The sequence below is a fragment of the Mixophyes fleayi genome, chromosome 6, assembly GCF_038048845.1.
Source record: "Mixophyes fleayi isolate aMixFle1 chromosome 6, aMixFle1.hap1, whole genome shotgun sequence".
NCBI classification, from domain to species: Eukaryota; Metazoa; Chordata; class Amphibia; order Anura; family Limnodynastidae; genus Mixophyes; species Mixophyes fleayi.
The window spans coordinates 91,569,902-91,590,675 of record NC_134407.1 but is presented as its reverse complement, the minus strand read 5'-3'; the positions used below and the strand labels follow the sequence as shown (position 1 = coordinate 91,590,675).

At 40.0% G+C, this 20,774-nt stretch overlaps 1 protein-coding gene and 1 long non-coding RNA gene across 2 annotated transcripts in view; one reads left to right on the top strand and one right to left on the bottom strand.

Moving 5' to 3' along the window:
* The window catches only part of LOC142161432 (microsomal triglyceride transfer protein-like), a 71,143-nt gene extending 60,503 nt beyond the window's left edge, over positions 1-10,640 (top strand). Inside the window, exons 16-18 of the mRNA XM_075217035.1 lie at positions 1,445-1,569; positions 5,207-5,377; positions 10,329-10,640. Coding sequence (XP_075073136.1) covers positions 1,445-1,569; positions 5,207-5,377; positions 10,329-10,494 — 462 coding nt within the window. The 3' untranslated portion in view covers positions 10,495-10,640. The remainder of the gene's footprint in view (positions 1-1,444; positions 1,570-5,206; positions 5,378-10,328) is intronic.
* The window catches only part of LOC142160338 (uncharacterized), a 480,167-nt gene that overhangs the window by 409,841 nt on the left and 49,552 nt on the right, over positions 1-20,774 (bottom strand). The gene's annotated exons all lie outside the window — the stretch shown is intronic.

Below are 20,774 nucleotides of genomic sequence, written 5' to 3'. Positions count from 1 at the left end.
ATTGCTAAACTTTAAATAAACACATTTTTATTCAGAATTAGGGATTCTCTTATGTGTACACTCTGCCCCTGAAAAATGTGGCAATACTAAGACAACCTTTAACATCTGTAAACCACCACTTTTGAACAAGATTAGCAATAGGCTGTCCAAACCAAATGAAATGATGCAGTCTACTACAAGCCTACTGATCTCCACAATAATCCTAACATACAACAGATGTAGTGAAGTACTGTTTGTACACATAATAAAAATCACTGTCACTTATTTGTGCCACCTTTGTTCCAGTTTACACAAGCTATTGCATCTAAGTGCAGCTATATAGGTGCACACAAAATTTGTCTGACAGTAATTTGGGACAGCTGTTTTAATGAGTGGGTGGCCCATAAGAGCACAGATAGGCATTACTGAGATAGGACTAGTACCCTAGGGCACATAAGTTGCGCTCAGTCACAGCTATCAAAAGGGAACATATTTCCATCTCAAGTAGAAGGAAATCCTTGGCAAATATATCTAATGTATTGGAATGTATGTATGTTCCTGTACATTGTAAATGCCCCCCAGTTGCACAAACGAAAGCAAGACTTGATATAGATAACACGTGATCCATACAAATAACTGTATTTAGAGTTGCTAACGCCACCCCCCCATTCAACACCACCTCTTTTTCTCTTCTGTTCTTGCAAGCTCCATAGCGCATGTACATTATTTTTATCTTCATTTCACCCTTTCAAATGTTGCCTTTTCACTATCTGTTTTGCAGATTCTACTTTACACCCTATGATTCCCTTAACAATATTGCCCAATTTTGCTCTTTGCTTATAACTGTATTTCTTGTGCTTTTTTTTTCTCTCCCCAATCTACAAGTGTTTTTTTTTTTAAAATGACAGTGTCGCATAGCAGCAGTGTTTTTAGGCCAATTAAAGTTCTAGAATGGGAGTAAGCTTTCACATTACCAGCAATTATCACATGGCAGAAACATTACTGTCAGTCAGCACTGTGTTTTGGTTTCTGTTACTGAAACAAACAGTGATCTGAAAACATCACTCTTCGGAAAACCACACTAAGCCTATTCAGATAAATGCTTCCTTTTTTGTTTAATTTACCTGGCTGCTGTGGGTTACAGTTTATATTTAATCTTGCGTGCTTCTTGTTCTAAATCACATAACATGGGTTTTAAATTAGTTGAGGTATAATCTACAACAGATTTGTCAACAGGGATCCTATAGCTCAAAAGCCACAGTTTATTCTTATAATACCTGAACTGAAAGCTTGTACTTTTAACATTAATACTTTCTACGCATTTTTTTTGCTGTGCGTCTTGTGATGGCCCATTACGGTAGCATATCGATAACAAAATACTTCCAAAGCTCTCAAATACCATACACTTTCTGGAACTGGTGTCTGGTAGTCACATTTTAATGACAATGTTTTTCCCTCTATTCAGTGGCTACCAATGCAGTCTGGACTACAAGCCGTTGTCCAGTATCAGGGAGGGCTTGGACTAGACATCACAGCCAACATTGATGTCAGCATTTGGGAACAGCAATCAAAAACTACCATCAATACCAAGTAAGACTCAGCTGCTAGAAATGTCCATTCTTCGATATTGACAAGAAAGGTTTTTTTTTGTGTCAACTTAATCACTTTCAACAGTTATGTAAATATTATTAAAACTCAGTGACAGAAGTTCCACCATTGCATGGTGTGCTGTGGTTGTAGGGCCTGGAGGTAAGAGGCACCCAGCCAATTTGCTGCCAAGTATCCCACTTTGCTCTACGGAGCATGCGATAGGACCAGAGCATGCGCAGTGAAGCCCTATTTGGGATTTCAATTTTACAGCAGATTAACTGGCTTATCCACCAAAAAAGAATTACTATGGAGCATGGTAATGGAATGTTGCGACCGTCTTAAAACTAAATATACTGCATTGCAAATGAATATTTGCTAGATTTCATTATAGTTGCAAAGATGAACGGTGCAATTCAAATCAACTTTCAAAAAAGTAACAGGCTATATCTTTAACACTTATGTTAGCGTGAAAAAATCAAGAGAAGAACAGGGGCGAAATGAACAAGCTGTAGTTTTTGTATTCCACTAGAGGGCACCATTGCTTCATCCTGAAAGACTTCTGAATTGTACTGCACTATATAACATTGATAAGAGTTGTAAATTTACATGCTGTTTTAGATGATCTTTGCGGGAATGAAACTTAAATGTGAACCCATTAACTCACCAGTCTCTGCGTGATGTTTTATCTTATTAAATAATATGCCACATCTTTGTAATATATCAGAGAAAAAGGCTGGGATTGAATAATATTTACAGGCTGATAGAAACTGGAGACGAGTGCAAGGGCTGAGGCTGGGGATCAGATGAGATTTCTTTCTGACTCCGTTTCTGTAAAACCACAGAAAACTCTAATTAGATGTTGTAATTAAACCTGTCCTTATCTTACCATAGCACTTGTGCATTCAATAGCTATCCTTATGAAAAAAAGCAGCACGAACAAGTCTTAGAATTGTTTTCATCTGTATCCGTCTTCTAAACCAGCTGAAAATAAAAAGACACATTTATTTTTTCATGGATGTACATAAAGCCCATTAGAATGTTAAAAAAAATATGTTTTCATAACATGAATAACTAGTCCAACCTGTGATTTATAGTAACATTTATTTTTTAGCGTTTACATGTTTCTCCTTCTATTCTAGTTTATAATTCTATTCATAAGCCAAGTCTACATTTATTATGATCATCTCACTCCTCATTTCTTCCTTGGAAATTCATCAGTGCTGCCTTTTTCACTCCCTCTCTCATCAGTTCTCCTTTTTTCATTTCCTCGCCCACTCTCTCTATTCTGCATGTTTTTTCTCTGTAATGTCTCTTCAGTTATGTGTCTGCTTTGCCTGCCCTTACCCAGGTTATGCTGCTCTTCCTTTAACACAGAGCAGGTTCCTGTAAACTAGGCATCCTAGGTGAAGCTTCAGTGCACACTGTTTCACCGAGTCATGGAATGAGCATGGCCATGACACTGAGGGCATTGTGGTCCGCTTTCCAACTCACACCCCATCTATTTAGCCTGGAAATTCTGCACATCCCAGTGTTAGGTGCACGTGGCTCCCTATTCACGCTGCTCATGAAGACAGACATACCTCTGGACCTTTGGTATGAGTGTCATAGTGGTTAGCATTGTTGCCTCACAGCACTTTACAGCACTTCGGCCATGAGTTTAATTCCAACCAAGACTTATCTGTTTGAGGTTTGTATGTTGTTCTCCCTGTGGTTTTGTGTGTTTCCATTAGGTGCATTGGTTTCCCCCCACAGTCCAAAAAAATACTTGTAGATTAATAGGGTTTTGATAAAAATGGCCCCTGTAGTGTGTGTGTAGTAGAGATTTAGAATGTGAGCCCTAATGGGGATATTGACTGATGTGAATGGCTACATATTCTGTATACAGCACTGCGTAATGCGATCAGTGCTATATAAATAAATACTATCATATGGATGATCGAATGTTTGTGTGGCCCTTTTATCATCATTCATTTGCCACCATACTGCCCTGTAATTTATTCCTCCTATGCCACCTTAATCCTCAATTCATCTAATCCCCACAACTTTCTCCCTTGTCATTTATTTCTCCTTCAATATCCTCTCCTTCCCCTGTAATTAATTTCTCCCCCACAGCCTTCTCTTGGTCTAGTTAATTTTCCATACCTCACCATCCACTGTAATTCATGTTTCCCTCTCTTAACCTCCGTGCGAATCCCCCTATCCATCATATTTTTTTTTTAATCTGCTTGGTTCTGTGAAATACTAGTTGCTACATTTTGGTAAGTATCTGAGGAAATAAAACAAAGCAGGAAACATCAGTAATTTAATCTCCCCTGTAATTTCTTACCTTGTAGAGCTAGCAGGCAGAGGATGGGGGTGCCAGTCTCTGTGGTGATGTGATCACACACATCGTACTGCTTTTTTTCTCTCCTTAGTCAGTGACAGGGGGAATGACACTGTGTTGTGACATCACTGCACAATGCCATGCTCTCTAAGCCTTTAACTAACCCTAGGAGGAACAAGTCGAAATCTTGGTGCTCTCGGTGGCCACCTAGTGTGACTTGTAGTGGCATTTTCTTAATCTCACCCAATCTTACCTGTTTAATGCAAAGGGAAAGTGAAATAACTTGCTGTCTGTGAGATTTGTGGTCTAACTAAGAAACTAGACATAGAATTATGTTTAATATGCAGTCAAAGGGCAGGGCAGTCAAAAACATATAGGAAGCCTAACAAGTATAATAAGCAAACGATCAAGGTCAGGAACAAGCTGGGTCAGTTTCAGAAGGTCAAACAGGATAATGCTTAAGCCCAACAAACACTAACACAATCTGTTGCTAAGACCCTGGAGAATAATCTGAAAGGGTTTAAATAGAGAAGCACCTGAAATAACGGAATGTGCATGAACATATGCTTATGCATCACAGAGAGCGCCTATTTGTGTGCAACTATATAGAATATGCCTATTTGGGCATGACTGTAAGAAATGTGACTATGCAGACATGCATACTTGTGAAGAAGAACACCCAGGACCACCGCATCTGAGGCGGCCGGAGCACAAGGACATGTTCTTTAAACCTTCCTTTTCTCCTCATATCCATTGATCATTGTTTTCTACGTTTGACAGTTCTCATATTTCAACCCAGTACCTTTTTGTTTTTCTTGTTTTCTTCTCTCTTGTTTTCTCTCTCGAATCCACTCCAGCCTACCACAGGGTCAGACAGAACAGAGTCCTGTGTCCACAATTGTTTTTATGTACCTGTCTCATTTGCTATTAATATTACTGTCTCTCACAGTGCACTATTCTCTCTTTTTCTGTGATCCATAAATTATCCTACGAATTACAGACACAATAATATTACATAAATACTAAGTCAGGAATCATAAAATAAAAGTATCTACTTATGTATGCATTAAATTTTAGCCACATAAACACAGGAAAATAATGTAACTCTGTAAAATAACAAAAGAAAAGTGTATTGTGATATTCCTGTTTCTTATTTGTTTCTAGTAATACCCATAAAAAATAAATGGCAGCTAGATCTTCTAAAAATAATAGATTTGTCATTCCTAGCTTTACATTTATATTTCATAAGTTGATAAAATCAAAATTGTACTTTCTCATTGCTAACAAGATTTTGTTTTTCTTTTTAAACCCCAGAGCTGGCCTTGTTTTAGAATTTAAGACAGAAATTGATACCTCTTTCTTCCATGTTGACATGAAGGCTCAGGTTGAGGCAGAGACCTCTGTAAATTTGGACTCTGTTATGAAATTTACAGCCTATCCAATGTCAATGTGCCTTGAGATGCGGCAGGATGATCTTCCTTACAGGTAACAGATAGGTTCCGTAAACAAAAATAAAAATTAAGCACCCTCTGTCCATCAATTTGAAAGTGCTGAAAACTCTCTCCTCTCTCTCTCTCTCCTTCTCTCTCCTTCTCCCTCTCTCTCCTACCCTCTCTCTCTCCCTTACCCCCTCTCTCTCTCTCTCTCCTACCCCTCCTTCTCCCACCCCTCTCTCTGTCTGTCTCTCTGTCTCTCTGTCTGTCTCTCTCTCTCTCTGTCTCTCTCTGTCTCCGTCTGTGTGTCTCTCTCTCTCTCTGTGTCTCTCTCTCTCTCTGTCTCTGTGTGTGTCTCTCTCTCTCTCTCTGTCTCTCTTTGTGTGTGTGTCTCTCTCTCTCTGTCTCTGTGTGTGTGTGTCTCTCTCTCTGTCTCTGTGTGTGTGTGTGTGTGTGTGTGTGTGTGTGTGTGTGTGTGTGTCTCTCTCTCTGTGTGTGTGTGTGTCTCTCTCTCTCTCTCTGTGTCTCTGTTTCTCTCTCTCTGTGTCTCTCTCTCTCTCTCTCTCTCTGTGTCTCTGTCTCTCTCTCTTTGTGTCTCTGTCTCTCTCTCTCTGTGTGGGTGTCTCTCTCTGTCTCTCTCTCTGTCTCTCTCTGTCTCGGTCTCTCTCTGTCTGTCTCTCTCTGTCTCTGCCTCTGTCTCTCTGCCTCTCTGTCTCTGTGTCTCTGTCTCTCTCTCTCTCTCACTCCCTCTCTCCCTGACAGAACTCGCAATCAAAAAATGTGAAGATAAACTGCTTTACTCATGATTTGACCACCATCCTGTCAATGTGATTTTTTTTTTTCAAAGCATAATCAATCTAACAGTCTTTGGGTACAATGACATAGGCAGCCAGACTGTGGTGCCTCTATCTGAATTTTATTTTGCTCAGTGCTATTAATGTAGGTGAAAAGAGACCTTAAAATTGAATCATTGAAACCTACGAAAACTGCAGGACCCATTCACACAGCCACTCAGGGTAAGGAAGAATGCTTATGAGAGCATAGATGGAAAAAAAGTAGAGCAAAATGCGTCTATACTCTGTTGAAGATTTTCCATGTGTTGGCTTGCCCTTGCAATCCTGATGGACATCACTCCTGACTGAGTTGGGTTCTGCTCTGTTTAAAGTTAAACAGATCACAGCTCAGGCTTGGGGGCAAAAACTGTCTTCCTGTGCATGTAAATATACCATTATTTTGACATATGTTGAAAATATTGTGCAAATAGCATCACAAATACCAGTGCAGAAGTAAATACTGGAGCGTGATATGTATATATTGAAACTTCTCATCAAAAGTTTTCCCTTCCGGGTCAGGAATTAAATTGAGAAAAGTAGCAGCACCAGTGTAGTGGGAGGGATTTTTTTTTTTATAATTATTTATATAATGCCAATATATTATGGCACACTGTAGAATATTTAATAATTTATTATTTAGTCACCGGTCAATTGGTGTTTCCAGTCTAAATCTCTATCTTACAATCACACACACACACACCCTAGGGTCCACTTTTGTCATCAGACACTTAACCTATCAGTATGGTTTTGGAATGTGGATATTAAACGGGGAACTTCCAGAGAAAAACCCATGCAAACATGGAAAGAACATACAAACTTCACACATATAGGGCACTGACTGGAATGGAACCCATGGTCCAAGAACTGTGAGGTAGAATTGCTAACCACTGTGCTAATAAGAAGCAAGCTTTGGTCTGTCATTGGTTACAGGACTAAGGTGGCACTTTCTATGGTGAACTCTCAGAACTGAGTTATAGTTACTTTCTATAGAATGGAGTTCTTTACGGGCAGTCTTAAACACAATAAAAACAAATATATTTTGAAAGAAATACATTCTGAGGATGCTTTCGAGAGAATATTATTTTTTCATTTTCAGTCACGAGTGGGCAAGTATTGGTTAAATACAGTAGATCCCATCTATAATAATAATAATCTGGAGTGAAAATATCCTTAAAATGCTCTCGGAACCTTATTGCTATTTACCTTATTGCTATTTTCTTACAATATCTGGATAATGGCAGCATAATTATTATAATTTTATATATAGTGCTTATATAATGCATAGTACGTAGGTACTTGTCAAGCTGAAGCTTACAATATAATTTTCCTTTTAAGATCACACAAATGCACACAGTAGTATGTTTTTGGATTTTGGGAAGAAGCTGTAGGACCGGGGAAATATGAATACTAGTAGAACATAGAATCCACACGCAGGCAGCACCCTGATTGCTTTGGACCTAGGGCAAGGCCACTGTGCCACCCATTATCTAGGTTTCCACTGTACTAGTAACATGGAGATATATAAATGCATGATGTGAAACCTAACAGGAGCATAAAACAAACTAATAGCTGTATAAACCTTATATATGTGGATACCTATTGTATTTGTTTCAAAATTGTCAGCTTCCCAGCTTAACTCAAACAGCACAACTTATAAATTCATGTCTCATCCACAAATATGCCAAAACACAATATATGCTAGTACTGTTTCTTTAAGTCTTACAGTTGCTTTATAGCTATTTGTTATAAAATAATAATATTTGCAAAGAAGCCTTGAATCACAGCAGAGGAAGCCACCTTTATCTCTTGAATTATTTAACAGTCCTCCAGATTTCTATGCTGTAATAGCCACCCAGAGTTATATTTCCCCAGACAAAATATGACTCATGTTCCACTTAGATTACTGATAAAACACAGATGAGAGCACTCCGTTTTACCAATAGTCTGCTTTATCACAATACACAAAGAAGAGTGGTTACTGCATACAAGGAAATTGCACATCTCTCCTGCAATATCAAAAATCATAACTTTTTAAAAGAAATTTTTTTTAAATTTAACTATAAATATAAAATATGCAATTTACGTAGTTTGTTTATCCATCAAGTTCAAATAGCCTCATAGCAAAGGATTAGTTAATATCTGTGTAATTGTAAACTTTTGATTTCTAGTAGAAATGATGTACACCTCAATCCCAGAATGTCCTTATACTCAGATTTCAGTTTTTTACTCACCTAGATTCCATTTAACTTCCTTTCCACAGATCTCCATGGCCTAGTTCCAAAACATACCGCCCAATTGTCCGGATTTCAAGGGACTGTCCCGCCGTTGGCGAGCGCAGCAATTTAAAGCTTTTGTGGGGAGGGGACAAGGTTGGCGATGGCCAAGCCTATCTCTTCACAGACTGCCAACATGGTGTGAACACATCTTAATGTGACACATACACACTCCTTTTTGTGTACACACCGACACTTCCAGGACAATGCTGGGGTGCATATATACACTTTATGATTAAATTTGGTAAATTTATTTTACAAGCCATAAATCAAGGAAATAAAGTAATAAGACAAAGAAAGAAAGGTTGAATCATGTGATTTTGTCACCCTAGATCCTGGCACATGAGATATTTACACAGCTGGTTTGCACATACAGCTTACAAATGAATGTTAATCAGAATTGTTAGGCAGCCTATGGCAAGTGTGTAAAGTCATGGGGGTAAATGTATCATTTACTCCCATGACTGTAAAGGCAGCGCTTGCCTTTACAAGCCAGCGCCTCTTTAAGTTTTAGCTGTCAACTCGCCAATTCCCGGCGAGTTGAAAAAACCGGGGTATGATACATTTACCCCATAGTTCTTTACAATTATGTCCTATATACCTTTAAATTTACAGTACACAAATTCCTTTATGATACCACAATAGAGGTGCAAAAGGGACATTAAACTATTATATTAAAACAAACAGAAATGTATAAATACTATCTGTGGATAGGTTATATTGCCTACAATTACAACATATACATAATAAATCATTTCCACAGAGGTTAGGGATAGGCTCACTGCTGGATCCTTTATTGTATAACAAACACAGAGACTAAAAAGCTGCTGTATATTACATCACTGTGCAGGTTGCCTTTACTGTCCATCTTCTTAGAGATATCCCAAACTTCCCAACATATTAAAAAACAAAAGCTCAATTTATGCCCTGGTCCACTCAAACCATGTACAGTTCTGCTTAATCACACTCACATTGTGACAAACAACACAAACTTTGCATCAAGCAACACCCCTTTCAAGGTCTGAAAATCAGATCTTTTGGGAAGTATGCTAAGCAGACATCTGTAAATATAATTGGGGTCTGCAGAATTCAACTCAAATCTCTGATAACTGTAATGGTAAATACTCATGGGACTTATTTCACCAACCTGCAGTGTGCTGTGCTGCACTGCGTTTAGTGGTTAGCACCTCTGCCTCCCAGCGCTGGGGTCATGAGTTTGATTTCCGACCACGGCCTTATCTGTGTGGAGTTTGTATGTGCTCTCAGTTTTTGTGTGGGTTTCCTCTAGGTGTTCCGGTTTTCTCCTACACTCCAAAAACATACTCATAGGTTAATTGACTGCTATCAAATTGACCTTACTCTGTGTATCTGACTGTGTATGTGAGTATGTTAGGGAATCTAGACTTTAAGCTCCAAAGGAGCAGGGGACCGATGGAGTGACAAATAGTCTCTGTACAGCGCTGCAGAATTGGTGGCGCTGTATAAATAATTGATGATGATGATGATAACATCGCCCCAACTTTAACACAGGTAAAACAGGGATTAATGGATTCCCATGATAAATGTTTAGCCAGACTATGTACCACCTCCAGAACAACTTGCCATCCCTACTCTGTAAACATAGTCCACTGTAGACCACAAACAGTCATTGCTTATGGAAATAAAAGCATGGATGTGCTTGTGTGTAGCTTCTCAAACATAATTTAGATTACAAGTCATTACTGTGATTGTGTGCTGGGGGATTTTTCTCCAGGTCATTACCATACACAGGTTTTAGAATGGCAATGTGCTATTTGTAAAGTTACTATAATGTTAGTGAGTAATGTGTAGATATATATATTTATATATATTCATTATGCTGTTAACTGACATTTTTTTCTCTCTTTTTACTATATAGAGAAATCTATTTTCTAACAGAATCATTTCCAGAGATGAACACAACACGCACAGTTCGGAAAGGAAAAAAATCTACACTGTGGGGACGAGATTTTCCCTTTCACAATTCTAACTCTGAAATGTGTAGGACATTGAAGGTTGAGGAGGATGCAGGCACTATTTTCTAACAGCAGCGAGATACTCATACAATGCATTTATTACAGTCCATTTACTGAGCCATACTAATTTCCAGAGCTGTAGACTGAACTTGTTACACAACAGCAGGATGATTTTGTAATTTGAACAGGTCAATAAAATCGATTTTGAAGGAAAATCAGTTTGTGCCTGAGTTTTTCCTCTTAATGCAGATGCTGGTAGTGTGTTCCTATAGTGTCAAAAGAAAGGTTTGTCTTTCTGAACAAAAGAAGGTAAAGAGCACGATCTGTTGTTTACAAGAATCCATGAACCGATCGGTCTCATTATTTAGCTATTAAATCTGCCCATAATGTATCTTTATAGTGCTCATCAGGAATCTCATTAAAGCCATTAAGAGCTCTAGCCATAGAAGTTAACACACTTTTGATATTCTGTAAAGATAATTCTTCTACAAAGAAAAAAACAAGCTGATTCTGAACTCTCTTCATGGTGATGCATGAGGTTTATTTCTACGAATTATGTCAAATACAGAAATCTGAAGTGATTGTGTGACATAATATTAGAAAACAGGAAATTATCTACTAAACTTTTTATATGTAGCTGAATTATTTGTGTTCCATTGTTGTTATGTGTTTGCTTCCTGTGGCACTTTCTAGAATGATTTTCTATGAAATTCTTTAATTTCTATGTAAGTTACATTGTTTGTGGAAACTGAGTCTCATGTTAAACAACTCATAGATGTAAAGAAATAAAGGGGATGAGCTGCATTCAAGTTCACATGGATTTGGCCTATCGCTGGACTAGTTGGGAGAAAAAAAAGATTGTATTTGCACCAATGTCCAATGACACCTGCACGAATGAAACCAAATGCCATGCCTGGCAATAAAGTTGCTTATGTTTTAAATGGATTTTCCACATTTAGATTACTTCCATATATTGTCTTGTAATGCCTACCTGCAGCTTTTACTAAATATATTTTAGTTTTCCTTTTGTGTGCTTTGAGTTTTCTACATTGAATTATTTTTCAGAGTAACTTTGTCAGATGCCTGGGCAACAGCAATAAACAACACTGTCCGGTGGTATAAATAGAGGACTAAAATGCACAAGAGGAAACTAGTAAGAAAACAAACATGTATCTAGTATAATTGAAGCATGACATGTAAAGACCAATAAACTAAATAATCTTAAAGTGAAAATGGCAATGAAGTATCTTTAAACACGTTCCTCATGATTACAACTTGTCAATGAATTTACTGAAAATCAGTAAAATGTACATTTTGGCATGTCGGTAAGTATAAAAAAATATAGACTATACTAAATTACAAATATCATTTACTGAGAAAATTGTTTAGGGAGTGAATAGAGTCCCCAATTTTCAGTTCTCTACTTTTACTTTGTCATACATTTTAAAATTGCATAAGTAAAGTGTCTGTAAACAATGTTGTCTTCAGTACAGTTTTAAAAAATCTGTATTAGGGTTGTTAACCCTGTTTCTTGGCTAAGCGTGATGAGGCATCTCTAATCTAAAAAGACAACTGCAGCAGAGAGCTCTGAACCAAAGCAGCTTTGCAGGCAAACCATTGGATTGATCTTGTCAAATCCATCACATACTTGCCTACCTTTGGTCCAAAGAGCAAGTGTGGGGGGCCGGTCACACCTTCCTCGAATTTATGAGTCTCCTGTAGATTTTGGGAGAGCAGGCAAGTATAGTCTAATTCCCCCTTTCAGAGCTCACAGAATCGTCAGAAACGTCCATGAATGCAGTCCTGTACCATACACCTGCGGGCACAAATGGTGCTTACTACAACATACAGCTTCGGGATTGAAAGGGGCAGACACCCACAAGGAATCAAGGAATACGCAATGAAGGCGAAGACATGAGGCAGGAGCCGATAGAGATGCACCACCTCAGCTTCTGACATCCCAAAGCGGCTGACATGTGGCCTGAAGACACGCACCCTGGACCGGGAACGGTGGACCAGTTACTGGTTTCAGAGGGTGACACCTGTTGCCCTCATCTTCCAACACCTCATCCATGTCCATGAGTGGCTATATGTGAGAAAGGTGTAATAAATAAATTTGTAGCCTGCGTAAATATTAAAGAGAGAAAGGGGCTGATTAGAGGGCCTCGACCTGCGTGTTCCCGGCTGCAACAGTCCATCCTACCTTGCGACTTCTGGTGAAAAGTGGGGGAACTGTTAGATTCCGTGCCTCTGTTGGACCAGCGCTAAACCAGGCGAACACGTGTATCCATTAACCCATGGCTCTCCTCCTGAGACAATTGTTACAATTTGCTTTGAACCACTGTGATGGATCCGGCAGGCAATCTCCCTCCCAGGACCTCCTGCAAAGCTCGGTCGGTAGAGTTGAGAAGCAGTAGGCTAATCAGGATAATTTAATGAAGTTTCTACATGGATTCTCCACTTGTTTTGATTCACTTCAGAACAAATAGGTGGCATCCAGGCAGTCCGTCCCGCAGTTGATACAGCCTCGCCTGTGTCTGCAGCTTCTCAGTTACGCATTCGTAAGCCTCCTAATTTTCACAGGTTCCCCATTCCTGTAGAGGATTTCTTAATCAATGTGCCATACAATTTGAACTCCTTCGTGGGAATTTTCCCAGTGAAAAAGCTATATTGTTTCACTGCTCTATGGCCAAGCCCTCTGCCTGGCAGGGTTTCAAACAAAGCAGCCGCGATTCTGCATTTATGCCAGGGCTCACAATCCATTGGCCAGTATGCCTTTCAATAAAGCTTGGATGGCCTCAGCTTTAAAGAATGAACACTTGAGAAGACTAAGCCTCGTTGGTCCAACTTCCATTTTGTTCCCACCTTCCAGGCTCTCATCACCCCACCTGAGGAACCCATGCGCTTAGTTCGGTACTGTCTCTCTAGTGAAGAGAGAGATAGAAGATTCAAGGATAAACTTTGCCTGTATTGTGGTCACCCCAATCACATTTTGGGTACCTGCACTAAAAAGATTGGGAATCGACAGGGCCCAATGGGTTTAGGAGAGTTTTTGTTAGATTATCTTTGTTCCTCTGCAGCATCTTCCTCTAATGACATCTTTGCTTTCTCGGTTCTACTCACTCATGGTTCCAAAGCTATCACTCTATCAGCATTCGTGGACTCAGGAGCAGCAGGTAATTTCAGCTTCCATGGTTGCTCATTTGACTCTTTCCACTATATCACTGGAACAGCCTCTCCACCTTACCGCCATTAATGGAAGTAGAATCCCAGATAGTGTCATTTGGGTTCGTACAGTTCCTTTAACTATGCAAATTGGATCTGTTCATAAGAAGGATATCTCCTTTTGTGTTATTTCCAGGGCCTTCAACCCTGTGGTATTAACACTTCCAAAGCTTTGCCTGCATTCTACTGTATTTGTATTTGTGTTCTTGTTATTCTTCTGTATTAGATTAGCATGATCCTCAGATTATTTGCTGGGGCTCCTATTGCCTTTCACAGTGTATCCATAAAGTGGATCCTCCACTTTGACTGTCTAAATCCAATCATTCCCGCAGTATCAGGCTTTTCCTGATGTATTTTGTGAATAAAAGGCAACCGCTCTTCCTCCACACCGAGTCTGGGATTGCAGAATAGAACTTCTGTTTTTCAAATCCCCTCCTCGGGGTCGTGTGTACCGGCTTTCCATCCGTGAGACCAACGCCATGGTGGAATATTTTTGACAAAATCTAGAATGTGGATTCATCCGAAGATCATGCTCACCGGCTGCCACCGATTTTTTCTTTGTTAAAAAGAAAGACAGTGGCCTGCGTTCATACATTGACTACCGGGGTATGACCGCCATTAAAGTGAAGATCAGATATCCAATTCATTTAATTACCGAACTATTCGACCGGAACCAACCACTTATTCTGCAAATTTTAGAAGTGTATTTTCGAATAAACTCAGTTACCCATTCTGGGTTACGGTATCTCTTTCTTCTGTTCCTGTCCTGCAGCAAACCAACTGCCAGAGTCCTTTTTTTCTTGAAGTGGATGCATCATCTTATGGGACTGGGACTGTTCTCTCTCAGCGAGATTCCTCTGGGAAACTTCACCCCTGTAGATTTTCCTCTCGCAAGCTCCTAATGGCTGAGAGGAATTTTGGCATAGGAGATAAGGAACTCCTAGTGATCAAATTGTCTCTCTCTGAGTGGAGACAACTGCTAGAAGGTGCTCTGTTTCCGGTAACAAGTTATACTTATCACAAAAACCTCTTGTATTTTCAGATGGCACAGTGTCTGAACCCCTGTCAACCAAGATGGTCTCTGTTTTTCTCTCAGTTCAATGTCATACTCGCCTACCGTCTGGATTTGAAAAGCAAGAAAGCTGATGCTCTCTCTCATTCTTTTGACCCCTCTGACAATGAACCCCACTGAACAGAATAAATTTATCTAGGATCCTAAAAGCGTGTTAGCGTTAACTCCCATAAGATCTACCCTCTGTCCTCCGGGTAAGATCTTGGTTTCTCCTAATTTATGTACTAAACTATTACGTTTGGCCAATAATTATTGCTTCTCGAGGCATGCTGGAGTTAAACTTGGAGTTGCTCAAAGTTATTGGTGGCCATCTCTTCGTATCAATTTCAAGCAATTTATTGCCGCATGTCCCATTTGTGCCCAGCACAAGGTACCCTGTCAGTAACCGCATGGTTCTTTGATACCTTTGCGTATACCTGATTGTCCGTGGTTTCACCTGGCAATGGATTTCATCACAGATCTACCACCTTTCCAAATCCTGTACTGTCATATGGTTCACCCTAGATAATTTTTCCATAGTCGCACATTTTGTACCCTTCAAGGGTCTTCCCTCCACCTATACCTTAGCTGACCTTTTCCTCAAGAAAATCTTCTATTTGCATGGATGTCCTCAGGAAATTGTATCCAACTAAGGTACTCAGTTCCTATCTATGGGCCTGATTCATTAAGGATCTTAACTTGAGAAACTTCTTTTTTCAATCTCCTGGATAAAACCATGTTACAATGCAAGGGGTGCAAATTAGTATTTTGTTTTGCACATAAGTTAAATACTGACTGTTTTTTCATGTAGCACACAAATATCAACTTTAAATTTAAGTGTACAAATAAGCTATCAAGTATTTGTGTGCTACATGAAAAAACAGTCAATATTTAACTTATGTGCAAAACAAAATACTAATTTGCACCCCTTACGATGTAACATGGTTTTGTCCAGGAGACTGAAATAAGAAGTTTCTCAAGTTAAGATCCTTAATGAATCAGGCCCTTCATTCTCAAAAAGCTTTTGTAAGATTATTGCCATGGTATTTTTCTTCAGCCTACCACCCACATTCTTATAGATTGACAGAGAGAACTAATCAAGATCTTTGAGAAGTTTCTATGCATATTCATTTCTGTCACTCTGCCCAAAACAACTGGGTGGATCTACTTCCATGGGCAGAATTCGCCCACAATAATCACTAGTACTGTACGACTGCCATCCCAAGTTACCTACCCTTCCCCATATTCCATCCTTGGATGTACCAGTGGTGGACTCTCTTTTTCTGAATTTATCAGTCATTTGAACTCAAGTACATGAAAGTTTAAATAAATCTTCCACAGAGAGCAAGACGGTCAGTGGTAGGAGCAGGCGTGCTGTTCCCAATTGGAGACCCGGAGACAGAGTCTGGTTGTCCACCTGCATTCTTTGACTACGGGTACCTAGTATGAAGCTAGCCTTAGGTTTATTGGTCCTTTTAGGTATTGAAGGGTCATAAATCCTGTAGCCTTTAGATTGAAGTTGCTTTCTTCCTTACAAGTTCCCAAAATGTTCCATGCTTTCCTCCTGAAACATGTTGTCTCCAATCAGTACTCTACCACTAATAATCCTCCACCTCCCATTCTTGTCCAGAATAAACAAGAATAAGAGGTCAAATAAATTCTGGACTCTCGTATATCCATGGGCTCTTTGCAGTTCTTAATAGATTACAAGAGGTATGGTCCAGAAGATTGCTCCTGGGTTAAAGCCACCGATGTACATTCTCCCCGTTTACTTAAGATTTTTCAGAAAAAATTCTTGACAAACCTTTTAGGGTGTCCAGTGTCCACCCATGGGGAAGTGGTACTGGCACAAACTTACCTGCTCCACACTCCTGTGCTGCTGATTTCCTCTGCCTCTGTATAAGTTCAGCACTTCCTGGTTTGGGCAGTTACACGATCGTGGCGTGGAATCGGCATATTTATCTGCACAGTATATAAGGCTCACTATGTCACTGCAGCACTTTCAGAGCAACAGGTATCCATACCCTGACTGACTCCTTGTTATGCTATATTGCTGCTCTACTGGACTGCCCTTGTGATTCCTTCCTGGATAGTGCTTCTGCCTTTTAACCCCTTGTGTACCAGTCGTTGTTTGTTTTGACCACTCTTTCTCAGATCCTGATTTTCTACTGCACTATTGCCTGTGTTCCAGATCCTGGCGTATTATTTGACTTCCCTACTGCATACCGATTTGGTACCTTGTTACAGTCAGTGTATTATTCCTCGGCTAGCTGACCTGCTTTGGGTTTCCCTTTCTGCTGTGTTATGCCTAGTGTCTGATCAGAGGGACATGATGTGTATGTTCCTAGCCGCAAAAGTTTATCCTGCCTTGCAAAGGTTCTTGATGAAGACCGGGGGAACTGTTAGACTCTGCACCTCTGTCTGGCCAGCTCTTAACCAGGCTAACACATGTACCCATCACTCCTGGGCTCTCTTCCTGATACAATCGTTACAATTGCTTTGTGTGTGGTGTTCCATAACATTGCCCTTAGAAGTGGGACTCCATGGTTGGAAGAGGCCGAGGTGGTTGGCGAGGCGGTGGAAGACAGTGACCCCAGCCCCCCTGAAATTTTGGAGTCATACTGCTATAAGCAATAAGTGTTATCCATCTACTTTTAATGTTCGGAATTTTTATACTCTTGTATTAATGTCACTTTTAAAGTCTTTTAAATAAAAAAAACAGAGACTTGGTTTTGTGTACTATCAAACAAATGTATTAATCAAATATCAAATAAGCACGCATGATCCAAAAACAAATTCACAAAAAAAAATAAAAAAATTTCGAAGCCACTTGGATGTTTGGTTGTAGGTGCTCATCTCCTGGGTAGTGTTTTGAAGTTGTGCTTTTAATTGGTGAAAATTGTGATGTATTTGAAGGGGAGTGCCATTTGCCAAATGACCCCTGCTTCCTCTTCCATCGATGGCTTCTCCACATCACGAACCTACTCAACCAATTCCTTCTCAATGTTATTAGCACCCCAGCTTGCTGTGTAGCAAGGGTGAATTATGACCTCTAATTTTGGGGTCCAAAAGAAAACATCACTGTAACAACCAGCATATTTGGTGGGTGGACTATTAACTATGCTTTATTTGGTACTTGTTACATGATTTGGTAAATAATTTTTAATGTTAAACACTTTGGTCTGATTGTACACTAGGATGACTATGTTGCAGTATGAGTGACAAGGATTTGTTATGTGTATTACAAATTTACAAATAAGCCAGTTAATGTTGGGGAGAGGCGGGTATTTTGGTCAAGTAATAACATGTAATTTTGTCAAACAATGTATTATTTTTTGCAATGTACCTCTGGGGATAGAGGTTCTAATAGGGGTGGGTTGTATCCAGTATCAATACGACCCACCTCTTTCACCATCTGCTCATCAATGCAGGTCAATGCCATGGTCTCCAGAGAACTGTGGTCTAATTGAGCTGGGTGACCACAGCCAGTAGTCTGAGCATGCTTGCGGTGGTCGCTCAACTTGTCTTTCAACTGGAAGTTAAAACTTTGCCAGATGTGTGAACTGAGAAAAGATAATAATGTTTAAAATTCAGAAAAATTATTATATTTGCTTTGATTTGTGAAACTTTTTTGCAATAAAAAAGGGCCATGCACAATTTTTTAAGAAGATTTTAAGATTTTTCTTAAAATACTGTAAAGATTGTAAACAGTATCTTGAAGAATAACCTGATCTGTACTAGGGTTGCAGATAACAATATATGAATTAGTGAATGAATACATTACCATTTTTTGACCTCAATCACTGTGGAACGAATTGGAGCCATGTCATTGACCTGCGTTGTTAAATCATCCCACACACATGATTTAGCTGAGGCGGAGATCTGCCAGGTCTTGTAAGGCAGCCTCTCCACTGTCAGCTGCACTAAAACCTCCACCTCCTGTAAGGTAAAATTGGGCTGCCTCCACTTTGAGGATGACGCAGAGGAGCCTGAGACTTTGCTGCTCATGGTCAGACATGTTTTTGTCTAAAGAGAAGTAAAAAGATAGTCATTAGTAACAATACTTAAATGCCCTGTCAGGGGCGGATCCAGAACTTAATTGTACCGGGGGCGATTTAGCCACGCCCCCTTTTTAACACCTAAGGCTGCCAACGGCTGCACACTATGTGCAGGTCCGTTCGGCAGAGAGAGTTAGGGAGAGAGTCCTGCCCGGCTGCTCTGATCAGAGCAGCCGGGCAGGACTCTCTCCCTAACTCTCTCTGCCGAACGGACCTGCACATAATGTGCAGCCGCCGGCAGCAAGCCCCTGCTAGGGGGGGCGATTGCCCCGATCGCCCCCCTCCCCTGGATCTGCCACTGTGCCCTGTAAGTATATGATATAGGCCTTTGTACTAACCAATGGTTTCAAAAATATTTAGTCTTAAAAATGTTGCACCTCATAAGATGTGATGATCTCACAAAATGGCAGGGCTGAATGATTGTCTCACCAGCTGTTATATAGGACATGCTGGTGCATTCTCCTGTGATTGATGCAAGTGCGTTCTCCTGTGATTGTCTGTGTATGTATCGCTAGATAGTGTCACGTCCCTAATTGTCTGGATACAGTTGATGACTCAGAACAATTAACAGGTGAGGTAGGCATCTTATATATGGTATTGAAGGGATTTGTGCATTATGTGCATTTTTATTTCATGCTATTAGGTATATTTTGCTATACTTGCAATTACCTGCATATTGTATATATTAGAAATATAAAGACTGCTGTCATATTATGTGCCAATAGCAGGACAGCAGAAGCCATATTGCATTACAGGATGGAAACTTGTGTTAGCTAATGTGTTTGAATTAGCTAAGGTAATTACCATTTCTCTCAAATGTCCATTGCTATGATGGGTGGCGTAGATCTAGGCTGTTACGAATAACAATAATGTCTGAGTGGCTGCCAATATAGCTAATATAGTTAATATGTATCAGTATAAATTTCCATGTATCAAAATGTATCACAGGCTTAGTTCATGTAACACTGCAGATACAATGTGTCAATTGCTTTAATGTTTCACGCAAGCGTGAAATGTCACTCCTTGATATAATATTATAACCCTTTGATAAGTGTGCCCAGCCATTCCATTGTTTAATCAAGGAAACAGAAATGTTATGTCTAACAGTTAAATAATTTAAGTGTCTACTGATAGACTCCTGCTGAAAGGGGGAGGATTGAGACATTGGACCCTACTCCCTGTGTAAATAGCCACGAAAATAAGGAGAGCAGATTCTATTCTATCTTGGAGGATCCTGGTGTATGTAATAGCAGATCAAAGGACGCTGGGCCAGGCATTGCAGTACCACCAGATGAAACCCTACAAAAACAGTAGCCGTAATTCTGTGGAAGGATAAGACTCTGAAGGATACTGAGATTGTTACGTTGGAGTGCTGACTGCAAGAGGCTGCTGGAGAGTACACATTACCATTTGCCCTGTACCTTGTGATCGTCTTAAGGTGTTGTGCTATTGTTTTTGATATCTTCTTGTCTGCCCAAATTAGTTCAATCCCATTGAGGGTAACTAGTGCCCCAGCTAAGGGTGGTTTCCTCACAGCTGGTAATAGCCTTCATTTGAAAAACTACAAGATCTGCTATGTGTCACAATTTAAGGGACACAGGAGTATGCCTGCTGACATTGGCACAGCTCTAGTGGGAGCTGCATAGTCTAATGTGCCCCCAGTCTTCTCCAGGAACCCCGGCAATGAGTTATGGGTTTTGCTACAGGAGGCGCACAGGTTGCTGTCCTTCAACTGAGCCGTCAGTAAGATATAAAGAATTGAGGGTAGTCAGTCGAGCCGGATCAGAATTCTGCAGGCAGTGAAGGTACACAGGAGTGTCAAAAAGAATAGTCAAGGCAAGTCGGGTTGGTAACGTACAGACTATGCAGTACAGATGGAGAGTTCCAGGAGAGTAGTCAGACAAGCTGGGTTCAATCTTAAGAACAAACACAGAAGCAACGGAAGAGAGGTCAGAAATTGCCAAGGTCAAACACAGTGAATCGCAGAATAATACAGGAACGCTGGAGCAGGGTGA